The sequence below is a fragment of the Carlito syrichta genome, unplaced genomic scaffold, assembly GCF_000164805.1.
Source record: "Carlito syrichta isolate Samal-C Ts95f unplaced genomic scaffold, Tarsius_syrichta-2.0.1 Scaffold307347, whole genome shotgun sequence".
Classification (NCBI taxonomy): Eukaryota; Metazoa; Chordata; class Mammalia; order Primates; family Tarsiidae; genus Carlito; species Carlito syrichta.
The window spans coordinates 126,191-149,368 of NW_007251443.1; the positions used below are offsets into that span (position 1 = coordinate 126,191).

Genomic DNA, 23,178 nt, shown 5'->3' on the forward strand with positions numbered 1-23,178 from the left:
CGCTCAAGGGATGTGCGCCGGCCGGGCCTGGAGAGCCTGGTGCCCTGGAGTCACGCGGTGTGGGGGCCCAGGGGGAGCCCGGGGTCGAGCCGGCACCCAGGCTCCAGCACCCAGGGCAGGCTTCTGTGGGGTCGGGTGCCTGGAGACGCAGGAGTAGCTGCTGTGCCGCGACCCCAAGAGCTCAGGCCTTGGGCTTCCAGGAAATTGGGTGGGGGGTGTCCAGCGTGTATGGTGTGCTCAGGGAAACAGGTGTACTTATGGAGTCCTGCGGTGGGGGTGTTGAGTAGGGACCCTGGGGAATGTGGTTTGTAAACATATGGTTCAGGGGCTTTGGGTGGAGGCAGATTGGGCTGTGTGCCTGGGGTTTAGGGTGTGGGTGTCAAGGCTGGGGACTAGAGAGGCCGGGTCGAGAATATGGGGAAACGGAGTCAGGAGAGGCTGGAGAGGCCAGTGTTGGGAATATGGGGGAAATAGTCAGGGGAGGCTAGAGAGGCTGGGGTCATGAGTATGGCAGAAACAGTCAGGAGACGCTGGAGAGGCTGGGGTTGGGGAATATTGGGAAGTGGAGTCAGGGGAGCAAGAGAGGCCGGGGTTGGGGATGTGGGGAAACAAAGTCAAGGGAAGCTGGAGAGCTCAGGGTCCAGAATATGGGTGAAACAGAGTCAGGAGAGGCTGAAGAGGCCAGGCTTGGGAATATGGAGAAATGGAGTCAGGGGAGGCTGGAGAGGCTGGGGTCGGGAATATGGGGGGAACAGAGTCAGGAGATGCTGGAGTCCCTGGTGTTGGGAATATGGGGAAACAGAGTCAGAAGATGCTGGGGTTGGAAATATGGGGGAAACAGAGTCAAGAGAGCTTGGAGAGGCCAGGGTCAGGGAAAATGGGGAGGTGGAGTCAAGAGAGACTGGAGAGGCTGGGATCAGGAATATGGGGAAACGGAGTCAGGGGAGGTTGGGAGGGACCATATACAGGAGAGTGGGAATGTGACTGAAGGATGCTGGGCAGGCCAGGGGCTGGATGGGCCAGGAGGGTCCTGGGGCCTGGGTAGGAGTCCACCCTGTGACTGACCAGGTTCTTGTGTCCACTCAACTGTGTCGGAGTTTTCCACCCTTGGCTCCGTGTGGCCTAGTGTGTGTTGTAAGTGTGTCTTCAGCTTGGCCTGACTCTTAGCACTGCCGGAAGCCATGGGCAGGCCACAGGCAAGGCCAGGGCAGAGGCTGTCGTCTTTTTCTTGGGCCTCCCCAGGTAGGGCAAGAATGCTGGCTAAGCAGGTGGATGAGCGCGGGAGTGAGTAGATGGGACGTCGGCCTCACCTCTGCCTTCTCTCCTGGACCACCAGCTGGAAGGGGATGCCGGGCTGTCCGGGTGGCTCGGGTTTGCGTCTGGTGGTGTCAGGGTCTTCCAGTGAGAACTCGGTTTCACACAGGCTCCGCAGTGTCTCTGGCTCCGGTCCAGGACTTCAGGTGAGGGCAGGTGCCCTGAGGTACCAGAGGCATGGAGGAGGCGCAGGCCCTGAGGGGCTCAGCTTGGTGAAAGTGTCACTCTTCTGGTTAAGTTGGGCATTTGAGGACACTGGGTTAGGCCCCTGGGACCCAAAGGTAAGCATGACTTTGGCCTCATGGGGACTCACCGTCCAGTCCTCCTGCTTCCCTGCTGACCTGCAGCCATTCCTTTTTCTTTCCTTTTTTTTTGAGGTGGGGGGTTGAAGTCTCACTGTCTTCCAGGCTGGAGTGCACTGGCATGATCATGCCTCACCACAGCCTCCACCTCTTGGGCTCAGGCAATTTTCCTGCCTCAGCCTCCCGAGTAGCTGGGGTGATAGGCATGCGCCACTACACCTGGCTAAATTTTTTATCTTTTGTAGAGACAAGGCCCCGCTATGTTGCCCAGCCTGGTCTCCTGGCGATCCTCTTGCCTTGGCCTCCCAAATTGCGGTGGTTACAGGTGTGAGCTGCCACATCTGGTCCATGGTTCCTTTTGGAGTCAGACAGCCCTGGGTCGACTTTGTCACCTCCCAGCCATGGGCATGGTGACACCTTCTGTGTAGGCTGTGTTCACATTAAGCAGGTGTGCTCTGAGCCTCCTGCTTTCCCTCTTAGCCCCTCGTTCCTGCTCTGTCCACTTATTTATCCAGCAGGTATTTGTGACTACCTGTGTTGGCTGCAGGATGGTGTGAACAGTCCTGGCCCTTGCGCCCTCACCCTCCTGATAGGAGACAGATGACAAGCAAGCGTGGAAAGAGATAAACAGGGCCGCTTCAGACAGTGAGGGGGATTGGAAAAAAACAAATGCATTGGGGTGGTGGAGCCTACCAGGTGGGTGAGGACGCAGACAGCGGTGTCCCTAGGATGAGAGGGCAGTACCCTTGGTGGCCTGGGCCCACCACACTCACCTCCCAGCCTGCAAAGCTCGGGGTCTACCCAGGGCCTGCAGTAGCTGAGCATCCGAGGTTCTAGGAAACTCATGGGTAATCGATTTTTGTACCAGAGACTCACATGGTGAGCTGCAGCCCAGTGGGGAAAGGTCGCTGGACTCCGCAAGGTCAGAGAGACGCTGGGGAAGACAGAAGAACGATGCCAGGACAGAGATGGGACCAACCCGGTTGCCATGTCTGTCTCCCGGGTCCAGGGGGGTCTGGTAGAACCTCCTCCCTGCCCTGGGCGAGGCATGGGACTCCCGGCTTTGGGATCCACTTTCCTGTGGGCCTGTGTGGGCCCAGCACAAGTCCTGGGCAGGTTTTGTATATCCTGAAGCTAAAGCATTTTCTGCTCCGAGTAAGGACAGCAAGGTCACATGTTTGTGACACCAGTTGCCTTGAAGGCAGCCCAGGCAGAAAAGTGTCCCTGGAACCAGCCTGCCTGCAGCCTGCAGGTTGTGACCTTGGCCACTTTTGACTGTGTGACCTTGGCCAAATCACTCAACTACTCTGAGCCTCAGTTTCTTCATTGTTTAATGGAGGTCAAAAGACTTACCTTGCAAGGGTCGTTATGACGATTAAAGGAGCTGGCATGTCCCAGGACTGCCACAGGCAGACAGCTTGGCAGGCAGACTCTTTGCCCATCATTCATGGAGTTGTTCAGTGAGCACATCCTGAGGACCTGCTGTGCGCTGGCTACTGTTCTCAGTGCCAGGAATATCCCAGAAAATAGAATAGACACAAAGAATAAAAGCCACAGGCTTTACAAAACCCACAGATGACAAAGCCATCGGAAAGTTGACAGGGTGTCTGATGGTGGTCAGCGCTATGGGGATAAAGAGGGGAAGGAGCGAGGAGTGGGAGGGAAGGCATAGGGATTGAGGTTTAGATGGATGCCCTGGAATCTGAGGTGAGACCCAGGACGCAGGAGAAGCAGGTTCTAGAATGAGGCCTACAGGGCAGGGGGATGGGGCCGGGTCCCCCAGGGACTTGAGGCTGGAGGACCCGGCTTCCACTGAGAGTGGCCATGGAGAGTCCTGGGCGGTCCCTTGTGCTGGGCCCTGGTGGCATCCTGAGAGAGCCCTGGGCAGATCCCTTGTGCTGTGCTCTGGCTGTGTGCTGGGGGAGTTCTGGGTGGGTCTCTTGTGCTGGGCTTTGGTGGTGTCCCTGGAGAGTTCTGGATGGGTCCCTCTTGCTGGGTCCTGGTGGTGTCCTGGGAGAGTTCTAGGCTGGTCCCCTGTGCTGGGTTCTGGTGGTGTGGTGTCCTGGGAGAATTCTGGGCTGGCCCCCTGTGCTGGGTTCTGGTGGCGTCCTGGGAGAGTTCTGGGTGGGGCCCTCTTGCTGGGTCCTGATGGTGTCCTTGGAGAGTTCTGGGCAGGGTCCTAGTGGTGTCTTGGGAGAGTCTGGGTGGGTTCCTCATACTGTGCCCTGATGGTATCCTGGGGGAGTCTGGGCTATTCCCTCTTCTTCCGGATAGTGTCCTCAGAAAGTTCTGGGTGGGTTCCGCTTGCTGGGTCCTGGTGGTGTCCCTGTAGAGTCTGGGCAGGTTCCTCATACTGGGCCTTGGTGGTGTCCTTGGAGAGTCCTGGGTGATTCCCTCTTGCTGGGTCCTGGTGGTGTTTGGGAGAGTTCTAGGCATTTCCATCTTGCTTGGTCCTGGTGGTGTCCTGTAGAGTCTGGGTGGGTCCCTCATGCTGTGCCTTGTTGTTGTCCCTGGAGAGTCTGGGCGGGTCCCTCATGGTGGACCCTGGTGGTACCCTGCAAGAGTGCTGCGTGATTCCATCTTACTGGGTCCTGGTGGTGTCCTTGGAGAGTTCTGGGCAGGTTTCTAGGGCTGGGCCCTGGAGATGTCCTGGGAGAGTCCTGGGCCAGTCCCTTGTGCTGCGTCCTGGCAGTGTCCATCCAGTACAGCAGCATGAGCCTTGTCCCCCGAGGACTCTGAGTGGCGTCCACTCTCAGCTTGCTGCTCCTGAGTTCAGGGAGATGAGTGGGTGTAGACACTCTGCCAGGAGGTTTGTCAGGAAAAAAGGCAGCTGCCAAGTTGAATTCCGAGCTCAGAGTCCACCTCCACCCAATGGGGTCATCGTCTGAATCCGCTATGTCAAAGACCTGGATGTGGTCCTAGGGACCGGCCAGGTGCGTCCCCTGAAGTAGTCACCCAGGTTAGGGATGCGGACAACCCCACCAGATCCAGTTCTTGCTGCCTGGAGTAAGGCCTGGGACCAGCACTTGGGCATTCCCAGGGACCTAGGAAATACAAAGTCAGAGTTTGTATCTTTGCAAGGCTGCTGGCCAATGGGAGGCCCTCAGTGACCTGGCCAGAAGTGGAGGCTGAGGTGGAGGCCAGGGGTGGAGGCCAGGGATGAAGACGGAGGACAGGCCAGCTCCGTGTTGGCACACAGGCCTGTCCTAGTCCCAGGAGGCAGGCCCAGCTGCCCTCTCTCCCTGGAAAGTTGCCTCCAGCCTCCCCTAGGTGAGTTCGCTGCCGCAGTAAGGGACCTGGGTTTACAACTGGACTTGACCCGTCATTGGCTGGAGACCTCAAGCAGTGACCTCACTCTGGGAGCCCACCCTTACCCTGTTGGATGGGGTCAGGAGTGCCCTATTTCTGAGGTCGTGAGTATCTGGAGTGTCCTGTCTTAGGGTTGTGAAGTTCAGAAGGTGTCCTGTCTTGGGGTCATGAAGGTCAGAAGTGTCCCGTCAGGGTCATTGTGAGGGTTGGGAGTATCCCATCTTAAGGTCATGATGGTTGGAAGTGTCCCGTCTCAGGATCCTGAGGGTCAGGAGTGTATCTTCTTAGGGTCGCGAGGGTCGGGAGGGTCGGGAAGGTCGCAAGGGTCGGGAGTGTCACATCTTGGGTTCGTGTGGGTCAGGAGTGTTCCATCTCAGGGTTGTAAGGGTCGAGAGTGTTCCATATTGGGGTAGTGAGGGTTGAGTGTGTCCCATCTTAGGGTCAATAGGCTCAGGAGTGTCCTATCTTGGGGTCCTGAGGTCGAAAGTGTCCTGTCTCAGGGTCGTGAGGGTGGAGAGTGCCCCATCTTAGGGTTCTGAAGGTGGGGAGCGCCCCATGTTAGGATCCTGAGGACTCAGTGGCCACCTCGTCTCCTCCACATGGTAGTCCTGGAGTTCATCCTCTCCAGCTGAGCTGGTATGGCCCTGGGCAGGCCAGGTCCTGGAAGTCCACCTGGTGGGGAAGAAGAGGGGCTCCTAGCAGTGACACGTGAGCCTGTGCCTGGGCACGATCCCTGAGTGTTTCTGGGACAGTCTCCTGGAGACCTGTGTTGGGTCTCTCCCTCTGAAGCAGTGCCAGCCCCCTCTCAATCTGATGGTCTCGGTGGGCTTAGTCACCAAGTGTCCTTACAGGGTCAGACCCAAGTGGCAGCTTTTTCTGCAGGGATCATCACCATCTGTGTGACAAGCTCTTGAGAACCCCGTGGCCACCCCTGATGATGGGTAGAAGGGAGAAGGGTCCACAAGTGTGTCTGGGGCCACGTCTGCTTTCCGTGTGTGTTGACCACAAAGCAGTGTGAAGCTCTTATCGCCCCAGGAGTGACTGTGCTGTGTGTAGGGACGTGGCCTCCCCTGGGTGGGGTGGAGGGCTCCTGAACACTCCCTGGGCTCCTTTGGTTTTCTGCAGCCATCCCCAGATGGTGGAGCCAAGGAAATGGGGCCTCCCGGTGGCCTGAGGGTCTTCTGGAAACAAGGCTGAGCTGTAGCTGGAACTCTGCTATGGATGACACAGGAACCCTGCTGCTGTGGGGTGGCCACTTTGGACATGCCAGGGTCACCACAGACTCCTGGGAGTCAGACTGCTCCCTGTAGGTGGGCAAGGACCCCAGAGAGCCCTCAGTGACCCTCCACCCTAGTCTCCCAGCCCAGCCGTCCGGCTTTCAAACGCTGTGTCCTTTGTCCTCTGGAAGACATGCCTTTGTGGCAGACCATAGGTTCTGGTTTTTGGATTCGAGACTCACTATTTGACAGACACAGGCTGTGGGCCAGCCGTTTGGGCCTGACCTCTTGTGGATGTACACGGTGGGGCTGGGACTGCCCTGCGCTTCTCCTGGGCATGGACTCCACTCTAGGAAGGAAGGGGCCCACTGACGTCTCTGCCTGGTTCCCCCAGCCTGACCAGCAGGCCCGTCATCCCCCCTCCCTGCCCTTCCTGCACCCCTGCCGATTTGGCCCCTGGAGTCCCCCTAGTACCTTCCACTATCCTTTCACCTGCCTCTACTGTTTGACCCTGGAATCTTCTCTGCAGATCAAAAGCCCACCCATCCGTGAAAGTCTGGTTCAGGTTCCTCCCACTATCCTTCCTTCACAGAAAAGGCTGTTTCCTCGGAGAAGACAACCCAACCATGACAGAACCAGGCAGGACTTGAGAGAGCAGACTGTGTCCCAGTTTCCAAACTGCAGTCAAGGAACCCCTGGGGCCCCCTCTGGGCCTTGGCTGCTGGCAGCCAGGCCCCACTCCCTGGAGCAGGGACACGCTCCCTGAAGGCTTCCTTGGAAGAAGGGCTGATCCATGTAAAACAAACGCTCTGGAACCCACAGACCACACCAGCCTCTTGCAGATGAGAAAACAGGTCCAGAGGGGGCGGCATCCTCCTGGAAGCCCAGCCATGGTGAGCGGAGGCAGAGTGGGTGGGAGGTCAGGCCCAGAGTCCACAGTGTGGGTCTGTTGCTTCCTGAGAGGAGCGTGACCACACCTTGCGGAGCCCCCTCTGTGGGGTGACACATACCCAGAGCCTTCTCCTGGACAACAATGGGGCCCAAGCTGTTCAGAGGGCAGAGCTTTCCAGTATGCGGTTCACATACTGACATGGCGGGGCACGGGGCCTGGGGCCACCCTCAATGAAACACATTCGCGTTTCTGCATCAGAGCATGTGACAGTTGCTACAGCACGAGAGAGGGGCTAAGTAGCCTCGCAGCATTAAGGTGGGGTCCTGCTGCCCAAGATGAGGAGCAAGAGAAACCAACTGCTGACTTTTGAGAGTCTAGAACTTCAGAGGGTTCCATGGTGCTATGAACCTGCAGTGCCGGTGCCAAACCTATGGGGTGGCAGCATGCTGGGGGAGAAAGCACGGGTGGCACATGGGGCTTCAGGTGCCAGATTCTGGGTGAGCTTTTTTGTGGACCTGGCTCATCCTCACAGCAGTTGAGGGCTCAGGAGTCGGGATTCTCCCCTGGGGTGGGCGGACCGGGGCCCAAGATGCTGACCATGCTGGGTTCTACCCACTTCCAGGACCATCGCTCTCCTGTTACACTGATGTTCTTCCAAACTGGTCGGGTCCAAGGCTCCTAAGTGGTCTGTTAGAGCCCAGGCCACAGAGCCCACTCTGGAGACACCTGTGCTGAGGTCTGGGAAGGGCAAGGTCCTGTGTTCTTAGTTCTCAGGTGATAGCACTGAGTAGCATCGAATGGAGGGACACTTGTGTTATGGACTCCCAGATTACCCTCCCAGGGTGGCCATGCTCTTGGCCCAAAGCAGGAGCTGGAGATCTGCATATTTATTTATTTTTTGAGTCAGAGTCTCACCCTGCCACCCAGGCTGGTGGGCAGTGGCCTGATCACAGCTCCCCACTAGGTTCAGGTGATCCCTCCTGCCTCAGCCTCCTGAATAGCTGGGACTACAGGCACACACCACCACATCTAACAATTTTTAAAATTTTTTTAAAGATGAGGTCTCGCCATGTTGCTCAGGCCCATTTTAAACTTATGGGTTCAAGCAGTCCTCCTGCCTCAGCCTCCCAAAGTGCTAGGATGGCAGGTATGAGCGGCTGTGCCTGGCTGAGATCTGCATTTTTAAACAGAGCCTTGGGTGGTCTGCCTGAACTGGCAAGTGTGGGCGCCCCTGCTCTGAACCACAGTGGTTGCGTCTGGTGAGTACGTACTGTGTGTGGATATAGCACCAGGTGTGAGAGGGCATCAGAAGAAATGGAGTTGGCTGGTCACAGCCAGGGAGGGCTCACAGCTCAGGACTGCCCCTCGACCTCAGGCAGTGGCATCCCCTGGGAGCTTCTCAGCACTCAAATTCCCAGGCCACCAGGCTTGTGCCTAGGGGGTCTGAGGCTTCTGGGATGCAGGAAGCAGGGTTGTGAACTGTATCTGATGACTGGGGCCAGGGTCCTAGAAGCAGGCGTCAGGCATGGTTGTCTGGGTGGGAGACAGAAGGTGCCCTGGAACCCGAGGGGAATGCCAGCATCACTCACAAGGTATACAGACTGCCTTGGAGTACTGAGGCCAGGGAGGGCCAGTGTGTCCGGTCAGGGTTGGCTGAGGCCCGGGTCTCAGCAGGGCAGTGGTGTTAAGGTGATCATGTCATCTGGTTGGCCTGAGACTCGCTGGATTTAGTGCTGGAGTCCCGAGTCCCAGGAACCCTCAGTTCCGGGCTGGGGGGTGGGGTTGCAGTTCACCCCTGGGTGGAGTGTCCTAGGGAAGGGGAAGGGAGTTCTGGTATGGGAGAGCGTGGTGGGTGCCCTGAGGCCCAGCTCTGACCTGGCGCTCACCCCAGCCTTGTGTGAGTAGCCAGCATCTCTCAAGGCACAAGTGGGCTGTGCCATGTTCATACCTGCATCTCCACATGGTACCTAGCTGAGCAGGCTTGGTGTGGTGGCACAGACAGGTCTAGATGCTTGGGTCTTCTTGGGGTGCAGGGGTGGGAGGATGACAGTGTGACAGTGAATGTGACAAGATGTGTGGGCAGGGCTCCTGTCCTGTACTGTGAGTAAGGCCCAGGCCAGGGGATAGCCCACAGCCCCATGGCCCTCCTCCCCTGGCCGTTGCCTAGCATGTCAGTGAGCCTGGCGCAGGATGTGGGGTGCTATGTGCGTAGTGGGCATAGAGGGACGGATGTGACCCTGGATTTAGGGCCGTGAGGGCAGTACTTTTTTCCCAGTTTTATTCTTTGCTGTATTCCAAGTACCAGTTACAGTGGTATACAGATGGTGCATACAGATGGTACTCAATTATTACATGAACAGCTTGACATCTGCCCTTGAGTTTACATAGATGCAGGTACTCGTCACACTCCTCCTGAACACCTGCCATGGGCCAGCTGCTATCCTGGGACCTAGACTGGTCTCCAAGACCACCGTGATCTTAGCAGGTGTATGTGCAGAGCCCAGAGTGGCCATAGAGGCCAGGAGTCAGTGTCCACCTGAGGCCGTTGGTGCTGGTCCTCAGTGGCCAAGTGGCCCTGCCTGCCAGGCTCTGGGTGAGTCCTGTGGTAGAATGCCATGATGTGCCCATCTGGGACTTCATGGGTTGCAGGGTGGATGTGGCCAGTGGGCTCTCCAGGAGGTCAGAACCCTCTGCTGCCCTCCCTGCCCCTTCTGTCTGCACAGATGGGTTCGGCCCTGCTGGAGGCCTGGCCTCTGCAGAGATACCCTCTGCCTTCGTAGGCCAGAGCCAGAGGAAGCGGCATTTTCTCTGAAGTGAGCTGGCTCCGAGGAGTGTCCGGTCCACTGGGTGACCCCACTGGGCGCCATGCCAGGGCCCTCCGGAAACGCTGCCTTCCCATACCCAGCCCCCAGGCTGAAGGAATCAGTTCTCCTCCAACCTTGACCAGGGACCTTGACTGCCCAGAGGTGGCCTGTGGCACACCCCTCCCACTCTGCCTTTGCCTGCCATGCCCTGCCCTGCTGCTGGGCCTTCTCCATGCCCCGATGATGCTCAGAGACATCCCTCCCCTGGGAGCTCCTCCTCAGGCCCAGTGTGGGTCCTGCTTGCTCCTGACACCAGCTGATGTCTATGCCTGCCGTAGCTGTGCCTGTTTTCCTGGAGGACGTGGCCTGGGTGGGATGTGTTGACACTGGGTGTGTGGGGTGCATCTGTGGGGCTGGCTTCCTGAGGGCCGTGTCCAGGCCTTCTGGTCTGGCCTGATAACTCCCCGCCCTGTGAGGGTCACTTCCTGCCCCACAGGGCTCTGGACTTGGGCCATGGGCTCTGGGCTAGTGTTTCCAAGTTACCTTCTAGATCGGGTTTCACTAGGGAAGTATGTGCTTGTGTGTGCATGCATGTACATGTGTGCGTATGTGTGCATGTACGTGTGTGATTGTGCCTGGGTGCATGCATGTGTACATGTATGTGTGTGAGCCTGCATGTGCACATGAGTGCATGTATGTGTGTACACGAGCACAGTTTAAACCAAGGCAGTTGCAGGGACCAGGCGTGGTGGTACGCGTCTGTAGTCCCAGCTACTCAAGAAGCTGGAGTGGGAGAATTGCCTGAGCCCAGGAGGTCGTGGTGAGTCATGATCGTGCCACTGCACTCCAGCCTGGGGGACAGAGTGAGACCCCGATTCAAAAAAAAAAAGAGGAAGAAGGTAGTTGCGTGGTAGGAGGAACTACTGGGAAGGTCCAGGTCTCACTTGCAGTCATGGCTGGGCCCAGTGCCAGGCGCTTGGGAGCAGAATCCTGATGCCATGCCCATGGTTGGACCCATCCCTGAAAGGAGACATACAGCCTGAAGGATTCATCCTGGAAGTATTTATGATCCCTGCGACGGGTGGGCACTGAGCTGCAGTGTGAATGTGGGTGTGATGGGTGGGGTGGGAACAGGGGTGGGGTGCCCTGAGGACTCCGGCCTCCATTGTGGAGGGGGTGGGGGCTTGGAGGGTGGCCTGGTACAATGGGTCACTCCCTCAGGTCCTATGGGGGCATGTGCCTTCTCTTCCCGCCCTGGTCAGGACCCCGCCTCCTTGGGCCTACCCCTGTAACTGGCCCTGACCCTGCTGTGATTTCGTGATCTGGGCTCTACAGCACCATGGCCTGCAGCCCATCAGTATAATGGTCTTGCTGTCTTGGTGGGCTCCCTTGCACTCCAGAGCCTCACCTGAGATGACTGGGCCCCACACCCTGGGGTCTCTCCATGCCAGTGGGTTGTTCTGGGTGCCCCCATGATGGCCACCAAGAAGCAAGAGGAAGGAAGTGAGTTGTCCTTCCCAAGCCTGTGTGTTTAGCACGGCTTCCTCTGCCCTGCTGTCTGAGCATCCTGTTGCTAGACCAGGGTCTGTGCGAGAGGCCACATTGCATGTAGGTTCCAAGGACATGAAGGTTGGACTACATGTAGGGCCACTGCGGAGCTATGAAGCCCAACTCTGCTCATGGATATACTGTCCCATTGCATGAGGGTGCCACAGTCCACCTCACAAGGGTCCAGAGACCCCCGTGGGCAGTCACTGTCTGATGCTATGCATGACCAGGTGGGCTGTTGTGATGAACGTCCCACATGCATGGCTGCACGGCCCCATCACAGTCAGTCTTGTAGACCCCGGGGACTCCGTGGGTGGTCTCCATCTGATTCTGTGACAAGGCGGGTGGCTGTCATGACTATCCCCACATGTGTTTGATTGCACCGCCCCATCACAGTCGGTCTCACAGGCCCTGGGGACCCTGTGTGTGCTGTCTATCTGATGCTGTGACCGGGTAGGCTGCCACCATGAGCGTCCTACCTGCGTGTCCTGTGCTCAGAAGCATTCGTATCTATGAAACGGGTTCCTCAGGCTGCAGTTTTAAGCCGAGTATGATCTTTATTGGAGCTGCTCTGCTGCCCCTGGAGACACGCATGCCAGTAGTGCCCCACAGCCACATGGGGGTGTCAGCCTCTCTGGGGGTGTTGTAGGGACCACAAGGACCGAGGCACCTGGGGCTGTGAGAAGACAGACCCACAAGGGACAGGACCCATGGAGGTGTGTCTGAGGCTGAGAAGGGCAGGTGCTGGCTGTGTCCTGTGGGCAGCAGAGGGCACTGGGAGCCAGCCCTGCTTGGACACGGCCTTTTTTCCTCCTGGATCCGAGTGCTACAGAATAGCCTGGTAGACTTGAGTGCGCTCTACCAGCACTCAGATGTCTCAGCCGACTTGTCGATTGTTCTGTGTTGGTGTCAGGAACCCCAGGAACAAAGTAGGAACCTCTGTTTCTCCTTCCCTGTCTGATCTGATCAAATCTCTGCATGTCACCACTTGTCCTGCAGGGAGAGACTGTGAGGAGGGTGTCACCTCAGGAGCAGAGGCCACAACCCGCCTTCCCGGGGCATGGAGCTACACCTGCCATGGGCTCCTGGGCGGCCAGGGTGCCAGCCCCAGCCCTCCTCAGTATTGTGCTCTCTGCTTGGCTTCAGGCCTGCCCCTCTGCATGTCATGGGGAGCTGGTTCCTGCAGGCTTAGCCTATAAATGGCCATAGGAGCCCCTCACTCCTGTCCCTGAGGGTCCCAGCAGGTGGAGCAGAGAAGGACTCCAGCTCCCCCACTGCAAAGGGTCACATGGCTTGTCCAGGGTCACCCCACTGGTGGGAAGGAAGCTGGGCCCCCTTGGATGCTAATGTCTAGATGGCCTGTGCTGGGTGTGGTGGGGAGACGGTGCAGGGGACCCTGGTTCAGATCCCGGCCACAGGATGAGCTAGCTCAGCAGCCCTCAGAGCACTGCTTCCCTGGTTGCAGGTTCCATCTGGTGAGATGAGGACAGTCGCAGCATCTGTTGCTGCTTCCAGGACTACCAGCATCGTGAACCTACTCACCAGGTGCATGGTACAGTACAGGCTACAGTGTGGTGGCTGATGACAAATGTGCATGATGCTCCTGTCCAACGCTGCTGGCCTCCTGAGCACAGGGGGGCATCTCCAGGGCTTTCTGGCCCCACAAGACCCGACACAGCCATTCTGGGAAATTATAAATCCTAGACGAGAGAGAAGGACGGTGTCAGTGGCTTCATGTGTCCGTACCTGCCTTACACCACATGCATGATACATGTTGACAGCCAGGTAGGGAAACAGAGGCTCAGAGAGGCCACACAGGGCATCAGTGAGGGGCAGGGTCATGCCAGGCTCTCCTTTACACGGCACCGCCTGGGTCTCCATTCTGGAACCCAGGTGGTAGTCCACATAGTGACCCTGCAGCTTGTATATGGCTGTGGGTTCCTAGTTGGGCCACCCTATGCCCAGGGAATACACTGGCATGTGGGGGAGACTTGCCAGACTGGGTCTTGTAAACAGAACTCTGATGCGAGGCCTGTTCCTGTGAGCACCTGGAGCCTCCTGGAGCCTCCAGAGGCCCTGGGGGTCCCTTGTCCGTCACTTGCCCACCGGGGCCCTGTCCTTTGTCATCTTGAAAACCTTTGTGGTCGTCTCAGAGGGTGACTTTGGTCCCCGTTACTCCATCCTGGCTGGGAGTGGAGGTCTGTTTTTATCATTTTGATCCTCTCACATCTGACTTCTTAATCCATCTGGAACCAATTTCCTTGTGTACCCAGGAGCCTTTTCCTCCTGCCTCGCTGTCCTGGCTTGTGACTGGACACATTGCTGGGCAGGGAGGGCCGGCCAGTGATGTCTGCTCCTGCTGTGGGTGGACGCTGACCCGGCTGGTGCCTCTGTGCCCCGAAGGCCAGCCTCACTCAGTGCCCCTGTCAGGAGGACCAGGTCGTGCAGCCTCAATGATTCCTTGGTACGGGCCCTTGACAATCTTATACTTTTGCCCTCTGGGTGGGAGCATGAGTGGCAGGCAGTTGCCTTTTTTAAAGGGAGGCAGAAACTGGAAGTGAAAACATAATTTGCGTGAGAAAGTAAATTAGAGCCTGGAAATTTCATAGACAGCTGTGCCTCCACCTCGCTGTGTGTCCCATTAGGTGGGGGGTCTTCTAGGTGCTGGCTGCTGCCCCAGACCTGGGTGCTGGTTTTGCTGGCCTGTCCCTCCTTTCCTCTCAGCACTCATGGTTTGGCTCCACCAGATGCCTTGGCATTCCCCAATGACCAGGCTGTGTTGAGTCTTTGCACATTCTGTTCACTCTGCTGGGATGCGTTTCCCCCCATCCTACCCTTCAGATGTGCACCTGTCGCATTCCTGGTGAAAGGTTGTCTCCTCCTGCCATCCAGGACTAGCAAGTCTTCAGCAGAGTTCACAGTATGTGAACTGTCCTGAGAAGCTGGCACCTCCTGAGGGAAGGGACTTTTCAGGAGATCCCTGGCTTCTGTTGACCATCCCAGCACCTTCTTCCCAGGTGTGGGGCAGAGCTAGGCCCTCTCACATCTTGGCTTCAGGTCCCTGGTGCATTCCTACCTCCGGAGACCAGGAGGAACAGGGATGCCAATCCTGCAAGCATCGGTGGCAAGTTTGACACTTTTCTGTAGCAATGAGACCATTGTCTAAGTTAGGCAGGGCTAGGATGTAAAACCAAAGAAACAAGGCACCGATGGGTCTGGGCTTGTTCAGAACACTTCAGATGGGTTCCGTGAGGTCCCTCTTGGAAACCAGTGACCTCAAGGGCAGGTGTTGGTGAGGAACTTCTAGATAGTTCTCCCACGTGAGGCTTGTTTCCTGTTTGGGGGGGTATGATTTTAAGGATAGGTGTTGGAGAGGACTTCTGGATGGGCCTTCCCAGATGAGCCTGGCCTTCTATCTGGGAATCTGATCATGATGGCGGGTGTTGGTGAGGGGCACACGGGGTGAGGTCAGTGTACTCTCCGCAGCTCCAGTGCTCACTTTTGGAATTCATTTTAGAGTGCACACGTGACAGGCAGGTCCATTCTCCTTTCTAGGACTAGAATGTTAAAGCGAAAGTCCACCTTGCCCCCAGTCCCTTGAGGTCCCCTCATTGGTACCTGTTGGTAACTCCCATCAGGGGCCTGGGATGCAGTCATTCACACCTTCTAAACCTGATTCCATATTTTGATACAATTATTGCTGTTCGATTATAGAGACGCAGACCACACTCAGGCTGGTGTGAGTGGCTCTGGGTATTTTCAGCACAGTTGGGGAAGTGGCTTCTGAAGAGTTGCCTGGACGAGCTTTCATTCTAATTAACGAGCCACACAGACACTAAAAAGAGTATAATTATATATAGCATGCACCCAGGAGCAAGGCTTCATGCAAACATACCCAGAAGGCACAGAAGAGGCCAGTCCTCCTTCCCCCTGGTCCCAGGTCCTCGAGTCCCCAGGGTCCTTCATCACTCCCATCTGGCCTCCCTTCTTGCCTTTGTAGATGACATGGCTGAACTTCTCCTTGGGGAGTCCAAGCTGGAGCAGCACCTGAAGGAGCACCCCCTGAGGCAGGGGGCCAGTCCTCGTGGCCACAGGCCCCAGCTAACTGAGGTCCGCAAGCACCTGACAGCTGCCCTGGACCGAGGGAACCTTAAGGTACCATGGGCATCGGGGATGCGGGAAGCAGTGAGGTGTTGGAGCCCTTCTGGGGAGTGTAGCTAGGGGGTCCAGGGATGCTGGGTAAGGCCTGGGGCCTGCTGCATGTGCCATGAGGTCGGCCTGTCCCTCCTGGGATACTGACTGCCTTGGCCCCACAGGGTTGAGGTGTGTCTTGATGACACCATCCTGAACAGCTGCACCATCTCCCTGGGTGCTGGAGTAAAGCAGTCACATGTGGCCCAGAGTTCAGCCTCACTGAGCATGACACTGCCAACTGTAGAGACGAGTGGTGACCATGAGATGGGAGTGATGGGAAGGTGACAAGGAGAGAGGGAGTGGCCAGGGTATGGGGAGATGATGGGAGGTGACTGAGAGATGGGGAGTGACCAGGAGATGGGGAGATGATGGGAGACAATGGGAAGGTGATGGGAGCTGGGGAGGTGACTGGAAGACGAGGAGGTGATGGGAGACAGGGAGGTGATGAGAGATGGGGAAATCACAGAAGACGGGGAGATGACAGGCAGATGACAGGAGATGGGAGGTGACAGGGAGATAGGGGGAAGGTGATGGGATATGGGGGGAGGTGACAGGAGATGGTGGGGGAGGTAATGGAGACAGAAAAAGATGGGGGGGCGTGACAGGAGACAGGGGAGGAGTGACCGGGAGACAGGGGTGATGGAGAGGTGACCAGCAGACGGGGAGGTGATGGGGGTGACCAGGAACTTCACTTAACACTGGCTGGAGTGTGTGGGGGAGGTACCAGTTTCCTGCTCCTGAATGGTCAGTGCTGGGTCCTGGGCTGCGGCGTTTTGTGGTGCCAACAGGTATCTCAAGTGCGGGAGCCTGAGGAGACTGGTGCTCTAGGGTGGGACCCTCAGCTCTGTCTGTCCTGGCCTCCTCACGCCGGTGCCTCTCCCTCCTAGGCGGCTTCCTTTTGTGCTTCTTGAGTACCTTTAGGTCCTTTTACTTTATTGGTGGAGGGGGAGGCCCCTCTCCTGCCCACCTCCCCCACCCTGGACGTGCCTCCCTCCCCTGTCCTGACACCCTCTGCAGCCTGGCCTCTCCTTTGTTTCCGGAGCTAACCGCAGCGCAGCCCGGCCCTCTTTCAGGCCCCCTTCCTCCCTACATTGTCTGACTGAGGGTGGCCTGGCGGACTCCTAAAGCCCCGCCTTCCTTTCCTTGAAGGCTGGTGGTTCCTCTCTGCCTTCCCTTCCTGCTCCAGTCCTTCCCCTTCCCCACAGCCTTGCTTGTCCCTGTGGGAACTCCACTGCCCCAGCTTGCTGTGAGGCCCTGGGAGACCACTCTCCTCCCTGGGCCTTGACCTGTGTAAGTCTGACTGGGGTGGGCTCTCCAAGGGGTGAGCCTGGGCCTTCGGACTCCTCATGCTCCCATGAGCACTTGTGCTGGAACGTTCTCGTCTTCCTTTTCTGCCACGCCGGCCCTGTTGCAAGCGAGGACTTGGGCAAGGCTTGTGTGAGTTAGCATTGGTGCCTGTGTCTGTGGCAACAGCTTCTGGGAACCTGACAGAGCTGCTCTTCAGAACAGTCCCTGTGGATGTCTGTGTTGGACACAGTGTGGCTTTAGCATGGGCAGTAGGGCCTGTGGACTCTCCTTGTTGGGTTGCAGAGCCTGGTCCTCCTCCCTGTTCAACCCTGGAGACAGGGCCTGGGCTCGTGGGGCGACTCAGGGAGCGGCTGTCTCTGTGTCAGCTGTTCTTAACTGGGTGGTTCTGGGGACATAGGCAGTGGGTCCTGACCCAGGAGAGAATGGAGGGACTTTGGGCTCCCAGGCCCAGCTTGCAGTGATGGCCATTGGACCAGGCCGCTTCCCACCCCAGCTTCACCCTGAAGAGTGACCTTTCACCTCACTGGCGCTGTGGCTTTGCTCTCCATTTTCTGAGAGCCAGTGTGGCAGGAGGCTCGTTGGATTTCCTGGGAAATGCTGGAGTCTGGTCGGGGCTGAGTTTCACCCTGAGTGATCTCAGGTAGTTACCCAGCCTCTCTGAGTTGTACGTTTCTCTGCTGCGGGCCTGCTCAGCATTCTCAACCTCCTAGGCTCAGGCAATCCTCCCGCTCAGCCTCCCGAGTAACTGGGACTGCAGGCACCATCACCATCTCCAACTAAGTTTTTTGTGTGGGGTCTTGCTACGTTGCCCAGGCTTTTATTCATTGTCATGACTGAGCAGTATTCCATTTTGTGGCTGCACACATTCCAATGGCCCTCTGGGCTGTTTCTCCTTCTTGGCTCTTGTAAACAACTCTGCTATGAGCACTGTGAGCACTGGCACGCCAGCTTTTGCGTAGGGAGCGGTGGGGCTTCCAGCAGCAGATGGCTGGGCCCAAGGGAGCATCACGCCTAATACTGTGGGAACATGTTTCTCTTTCCTTTTCCTTCTAGTCAGAATTCCTACAAGAATCCAATCTGATCATGGCCAAGTTGAACTACGTGGAAGGCGATTACAAGGAAGCACTGAACATCTATGCCCGGGTAGGCCTGGATGACCTGCCGCTGACAGCTGCACCCCCCTACAGGCTGCGTATGCTGGCGGAGGCCTACGCTGTCAAAGGTGAGGCCGGGGTCCCCTGGTCCTTTGCTGGCAACCGGCTTGGCTGTTCCAGTGAGGCTGGGCTTGGCCATTGCGTGTACTGGGTGACACACTGTTCGTCAGAGCTTGGGTCTCCACCTGACTAAAGGGGATGAGGGAAAAGCCTGAGCAGTGTCTCTCAGTCATCAGCACAGCCAGGCATGGGCTTGGCTCGGCAGTTACGACACTCATGGCTCCCACAGGATCTGGGTCTGCGGTCAGCTGGCTATATGGCCAGCAGGGCTTTTACCCGTGATACCCCACAGGTTCTGGGGCAGATAGGTCAGCGCCCGCTATGGCTGTGGCACTCGGTCCTCTGTGGCTAACTGTACCTACGCAGGGTGGGAGGGGTGGCACAGTCTTGCTACCCCACTGTGTGTGCACTAGTGAGGACATGCAGCCCTCCCACATCAGTCATGGGCAGAATCCCATCCACTTCTGGGAGTGCCTATGAAGGGTGTGTCGAATGGTGTGTGTAGAGCACATGACACAGCACCTGGCTTCACAAGTGATGCTCTCAGGTGTTGGCCCTACACAAGGACCGGGTGGTAATAGCCAGGGATGTGTCATACCTTTTCACAGGCAGGAGAGTTGGTATAGGTCAGCAGGGCCAGGAGGGCTGCCTGTGAGAAAGGGAAACCTTTGAGCAGGACTTCGTAAGGCCATGGTGAGAATAGGACTTTGTAAGGCCACAGCCGCTCCTTCCTGCCGCCTCCTGTCTAAGCCACATGAGGTCGGAGCCCTGGGACTGGATCCCCTGTGTGCTTTGTTGCTTTCTGGCCAAGCTGTGGGGCAGGTGGTCCCCTGTCTGGCCAGGTGTCCTCTGCAGTGTTGAGTAGAGACTGACTGAGGCCCACCCCTTGAGAGCCCTGGTGGGGGAGCTCCCAGAGCCTTGAACCTCACCGGCTTGGCTAATTAACCTTCTGAACATGTCAGAGGCCGGACAAGATGCCACAGCCCTCAGCGGTGGGATGCTCTGGTGGGCTTGTGGGTACGGCCTCCAGGCTGTCGCAGGTCCTCAGTGCACCCGCCTTCTGTGTGCCTTTGTCTGTGCTGTCGGAGTGCTGGGGTCTGCACCACACTCCACCTGCTTCTCTGCTCAGTGCTCCTGAGAGCTGTATATGTGTGTGTGAGATCCATGTGTTGGAGAGTAAGCATGTGTGATTTGTGTGTGGGTGTGCATGTGAGCACATGTGAGTGTTGCATGTGTGATCTATGTGTTGAGTATGAGCATGTTGAATTGTGGATGGTTGAGTGTGTGAGCACATTTGAGTGTGTGAGCATGTGAGTGTGCATGTGAGCACGTGTGTGTGATTTTATGCCAGGAGCTGCATTCTGCCAGGAGCTCCAAAGTCCGCCCAATGGAGTAGCCAGGTGGGTGTCAGGAGTTGCCTTGCCTTGGGGTGGGCAGCAGTGTGGGCCTGCTTGGCTTCCGGGCTCTGTCTCTGGCTCGGCTCTGGGCTGGATAATGGCACAGAATGTCTGCAGTAGATCTGCCGGCTCAAAGTTGAGGCCAAGGAGGCAGAGGCTTTGTCTCGAGGCTGCACTTGGTGGTCTGATCAGCAGTGACCCCACGAGATTGTGGCATATGACCCTGGGGATGCCTGCTGGCTCATGGGAGAACTGGCTCTAGCTGGTGAATTCTGTGGGGACAGGCAGAGCCACATGCGTGGGGGCAGGGGGTGGGGGCAGGGATCACTTCTGCCTAGAGGATGTGGCCAGAGGCTCAGGAGGACTCATGCCTGAGAGCCCGGGGTTGAGGGAGGCAGCATAGAGTGATATTCTGAGCACTGGCCCCACTTCCGTCCCTGGGTGACTCTAGGCAAGCTCTTCAGCCTCTCTGCACCTCAGTCTCCCCATCTGTCCAGCTCTCAGAGGACCATGTGGGTACTATCCATAAAACGCTTCTATGGTGCCCACACGTGGTGAGTGTGGTGTCATGTTAGGGAAGAGAGGAGTGTTGGGTGGGAGTGGGGGCTGGAGGAACCTGTTCCAGCCGAGAGGTGCCCGCCCAGGTGACCCATACCAGTAGAGAGGTGTCTGCCCAGACACGGAGACACCAGGGCCAGCCCATGCTCTGGGGGGTTTAAAAGCCCTTGGTCTCAGCTCTGCATAGAAATGTTTCCTGTTCTTCCCTCTTCACTCATGTCCTTGGGAGTTTTCAAGGGAAGGCTGCCAGCAAGGGATTTTCAGAACGTGGGTGTCTGTGGGACGTGCCCTAAGCCAAAAGACTAGTGTCACCCACTGGCCTGCTCAAGACAGGCTAGCTTAGTTAGCTTGGTGCTTACAGCACTTTGGTGTCAGTTACCAACATTCCAGAACCCAGACCGTCTGGCTAATTCTTGGCTTCCTGGCTTCTCTGGAAAGGGGAGAGCCGTCCCCTCATCCCCAGGGTAAGACCAACTGGGCCTGAGTGGCAGCTGTCCTGGGTGGACTGGCGCGGGCTGGTGGCCTCTGTGCTGCCCACGTACTGCAGCAGGCGGTGGGTAACTAGCATGCTTTCTTGGGTTACATGACTTTCTCCTAGTGACCTGGGGTCCGAGTTTTCAGCCAGACCCCTCACCCTCACCGCACTAACCGGGACTCCAAAACTACCTCGCTCTGCTGCTGAGAGCCTCTTGCAGGCGGGCCCATGTTGGATTTCCTGTCTCTCTAGCTCCCAAACCAGCCAGGAGGAAGGTGAGGTTCTTGGGAGGACCATGGTGGCTCAGGTATGTCAAGGGCCTCCACATGGTAGGCCCCCACCCTCTCTTCAGGGTCTCATTCAGTCTTCACTGCCACCTGCAGGGTGAGCACCACGATTCTTCCCATTTCAGAGGAGAAACTGGGGTCCCAGAGCTCAGAGAAACCTGCCAGGGTCCTGTGGCTGAAAGTGGCTGAGCTGGACGTGGCCTCAGACACACTTGGTGCTCCTGAGGGCAGGCCATGTCCCTCACGCTCTGCCCTGTTGGCATGGAATGGAGCTCCTGGGGCCAGGCAGGGTGTCCTCAGGAAAGATGTGGGTCCAAAGAACACCTGGGTCTGCACCATCGTCCTCTTACGTGGCACCGGGCCGGTGCCTGGTCCTCCTGCGCTGTCTTTCCACTCACATATCCTGCACTCCCAGAAGCCCCCAGAATCCGTCAGTTGTATGTGACACCAGTGCAGTATAGTCCAGTTGTAGGCTGTGCCACATCCAGTGCAGGCCGGTCTGTGTGCTCTCCGGGTGGTCCTGCCTGCCTTCAGCGGCTCAGGGCTCGGCACAGGTCCAACACGTGATCACAGCTCAGCCATGGGTGGACCTGGCCAAACCTGCCTGGATTCCACCTATCACATCACACTGGGACTCTGGCAACCTTTGCTCTGGACTGTCACATCTACACGTGTTTTCTTTGCCTATAGGTGACACACTGAGCATTTGCAATGACTCAGAGCCCTTCCCTGCCAGTTCTGGGGGCCTGTGAGGGCTGGCGTCTCACATGGCAGCTCGGCACAGACCAACTTCCAGAGGGTATGCTTTCAGTTCATTGCTGTTACATGGAGCCCCAGAGTTGGTCTAACTCTTCTTCCCCCCTCTCCTCCTGAATCTCTTTTTGCCTTTGTTTTGTTTTATGAGTGGGGGTCTCCTCCTGTCACGCAGACTGGAGTACATGCAGTGGCATGATCATGGCTCACTTCAGCCTCGACCTCCTGTGCTCAAGTGATCCTCCTGCCTCAGCCTCCTAAGTAGCTGGGGTTATAGCCACCATGCCTGGCTAATTTTTTAATATTTTGTAGAGATGAGATCTTGCTCTGTTCCCTAGACTGGTCTCGGACTCCTGGGCTCAAGTGATCCTCCAACCTTGGCTTCCCAAAGTGCTGGGATTTCATGCATGAGCTGCCGTGTCCGACCTCATCCTATCTCTTAAACCCAAGTGGAGAAGCAGAGAATAGGAATTGGATAAATGGGAAGAAAGACTCGTTTGTTCCGGCCTCAGAGAGAGGCCAGAGCTGGGGTAGGAGCTGCATGAAGCTCAGTGCTGATCCTACTGATGGATGCCTTTCCAGCAATCCCAGTGGCACTGAGGCGGGGTCCCCTCTGGAGCATCGGGCAGGTACCAGGTGATCTCCCTGTGTAGTAGTGCTTGGTCCTTGTGTGGGATGATCATTCCTGCAGAGGCTTGAGAGCTGGCTTCTCAGAGTCGAGGTGGGTTCAGAGCAGGGCTGTGGACCCCTGTTCACGTGCCATCCACAGTCCCGAGCCACCCCTAGTGGGGCAGAGTCCCACTGGGAAAGGACGTCGCTGGTGAGATCTGGTGTCAGGTAACCTGCTCATCACCACTCTGCTCTGTGGTCTTGCTTTTCTTACCTACAAAATGGGGTAATTATCCTTTCACAGAGGACGGAGGGGACTAAGTAAGACTAAGGGAAGATGCCTTGAAACACATAAGTCAAGGCCAGGGGAGGGGCTTTGTGCAGCCTGGCCTCATGCCCAGTCATAGCAGAGGTGGCCATGACTGCTGCCTACCAGTCCCGCCACACCCCTCAGTGGGCAGCAGGTGGGGCTTCTGGCCATCCCAAGGTTGGTGTCTTTGTTGTTCTCGATGTAGACAAGATCCATGTGCATTTTATAAGATCCAGAAGTGCAGGCTGGTCCAAGAACATGAAACACTCGCCACCCGTCACTCGAGGTGAATGCTGTTAACTCTTTTTTTTTTTTAATTGGAGTCTCACTCTGTCGCCCAGACTGGAGTGCAGTGGCCGCTCCTGGCCACCGCAGCCTCAACCTGCTGGGCTCCGGCGATCCTTCCGCCTCAGCCTTCCGAGTAGCTGGAATTACAGGTGCGCGCTACCATGCCTGGCTAATTTTTTGATTTTATTGTAGAGATGAGGTCTCACTGCCCAGGTGGGTCTCGAACCCACAGGCTCAGGCAGTCCACTCACCTCAGCCTCCCAAAGGTGCGGGATTACAGGCTGAGCCACCGAGCCCGGCTGCTGTTAACTCTTGAGTCCACTTTCTTTCTGAGCTTCTCTGTGCTTGTCATACGTGTGAATTGTTCTTATAAAATGAGATTTTATCACATACCTCGCT

At 57.1% G+C, this 23,178-nt stretch overlaps 1 protein-coding gene across 1 annotated transcript; it reads left to right on the forward strand.

Annotated features, from left to right (window-relative positions):
- Positions 1-14,819: 14,819 nt before the first annotated feature.
- LOC110596223 (tetratricopeptide repeat protein 7B-like) lies at positions 14,820-18,384 on the forward strand. The gene is made up of 4 exons (XM_021715756.1): positions 14,820-14,832; positions 15,387-15,541; positions 17,942-18,110; positions 18,332-18,384. The coding sequence occupies exons 1-4, from the start codon at positions 14,820-14,822 to the stop codon at positions 18,382-18,384; spliced, it is 390 nt and encodes a 129-aa protein (XP_021571431.1).
- The last annotated feature ends 4,794 nt before the right edge of the window (positions 18,385-23,178 follow it).

Bases quoted from the DNA above. Each gene is read 5' to 3' on its own strand.
- LOC110596223 (XM_021715756.1), top strand. The intron at 15,542-17,941 runs GTACCATGGGCA...TTTTCCTTCTAG, and splicing joins TGGACCGAGGGAACCTTAAG to TCAGAATTCCTACAAGAATC. The intron at 18,111-18,331 runs GTGAGGCCGGGG...TGGCTCCCACAG, and splicing joins GGAGGCCTACGCTGTCAAAG to GATCTGGGTCTGCGGTCAGC.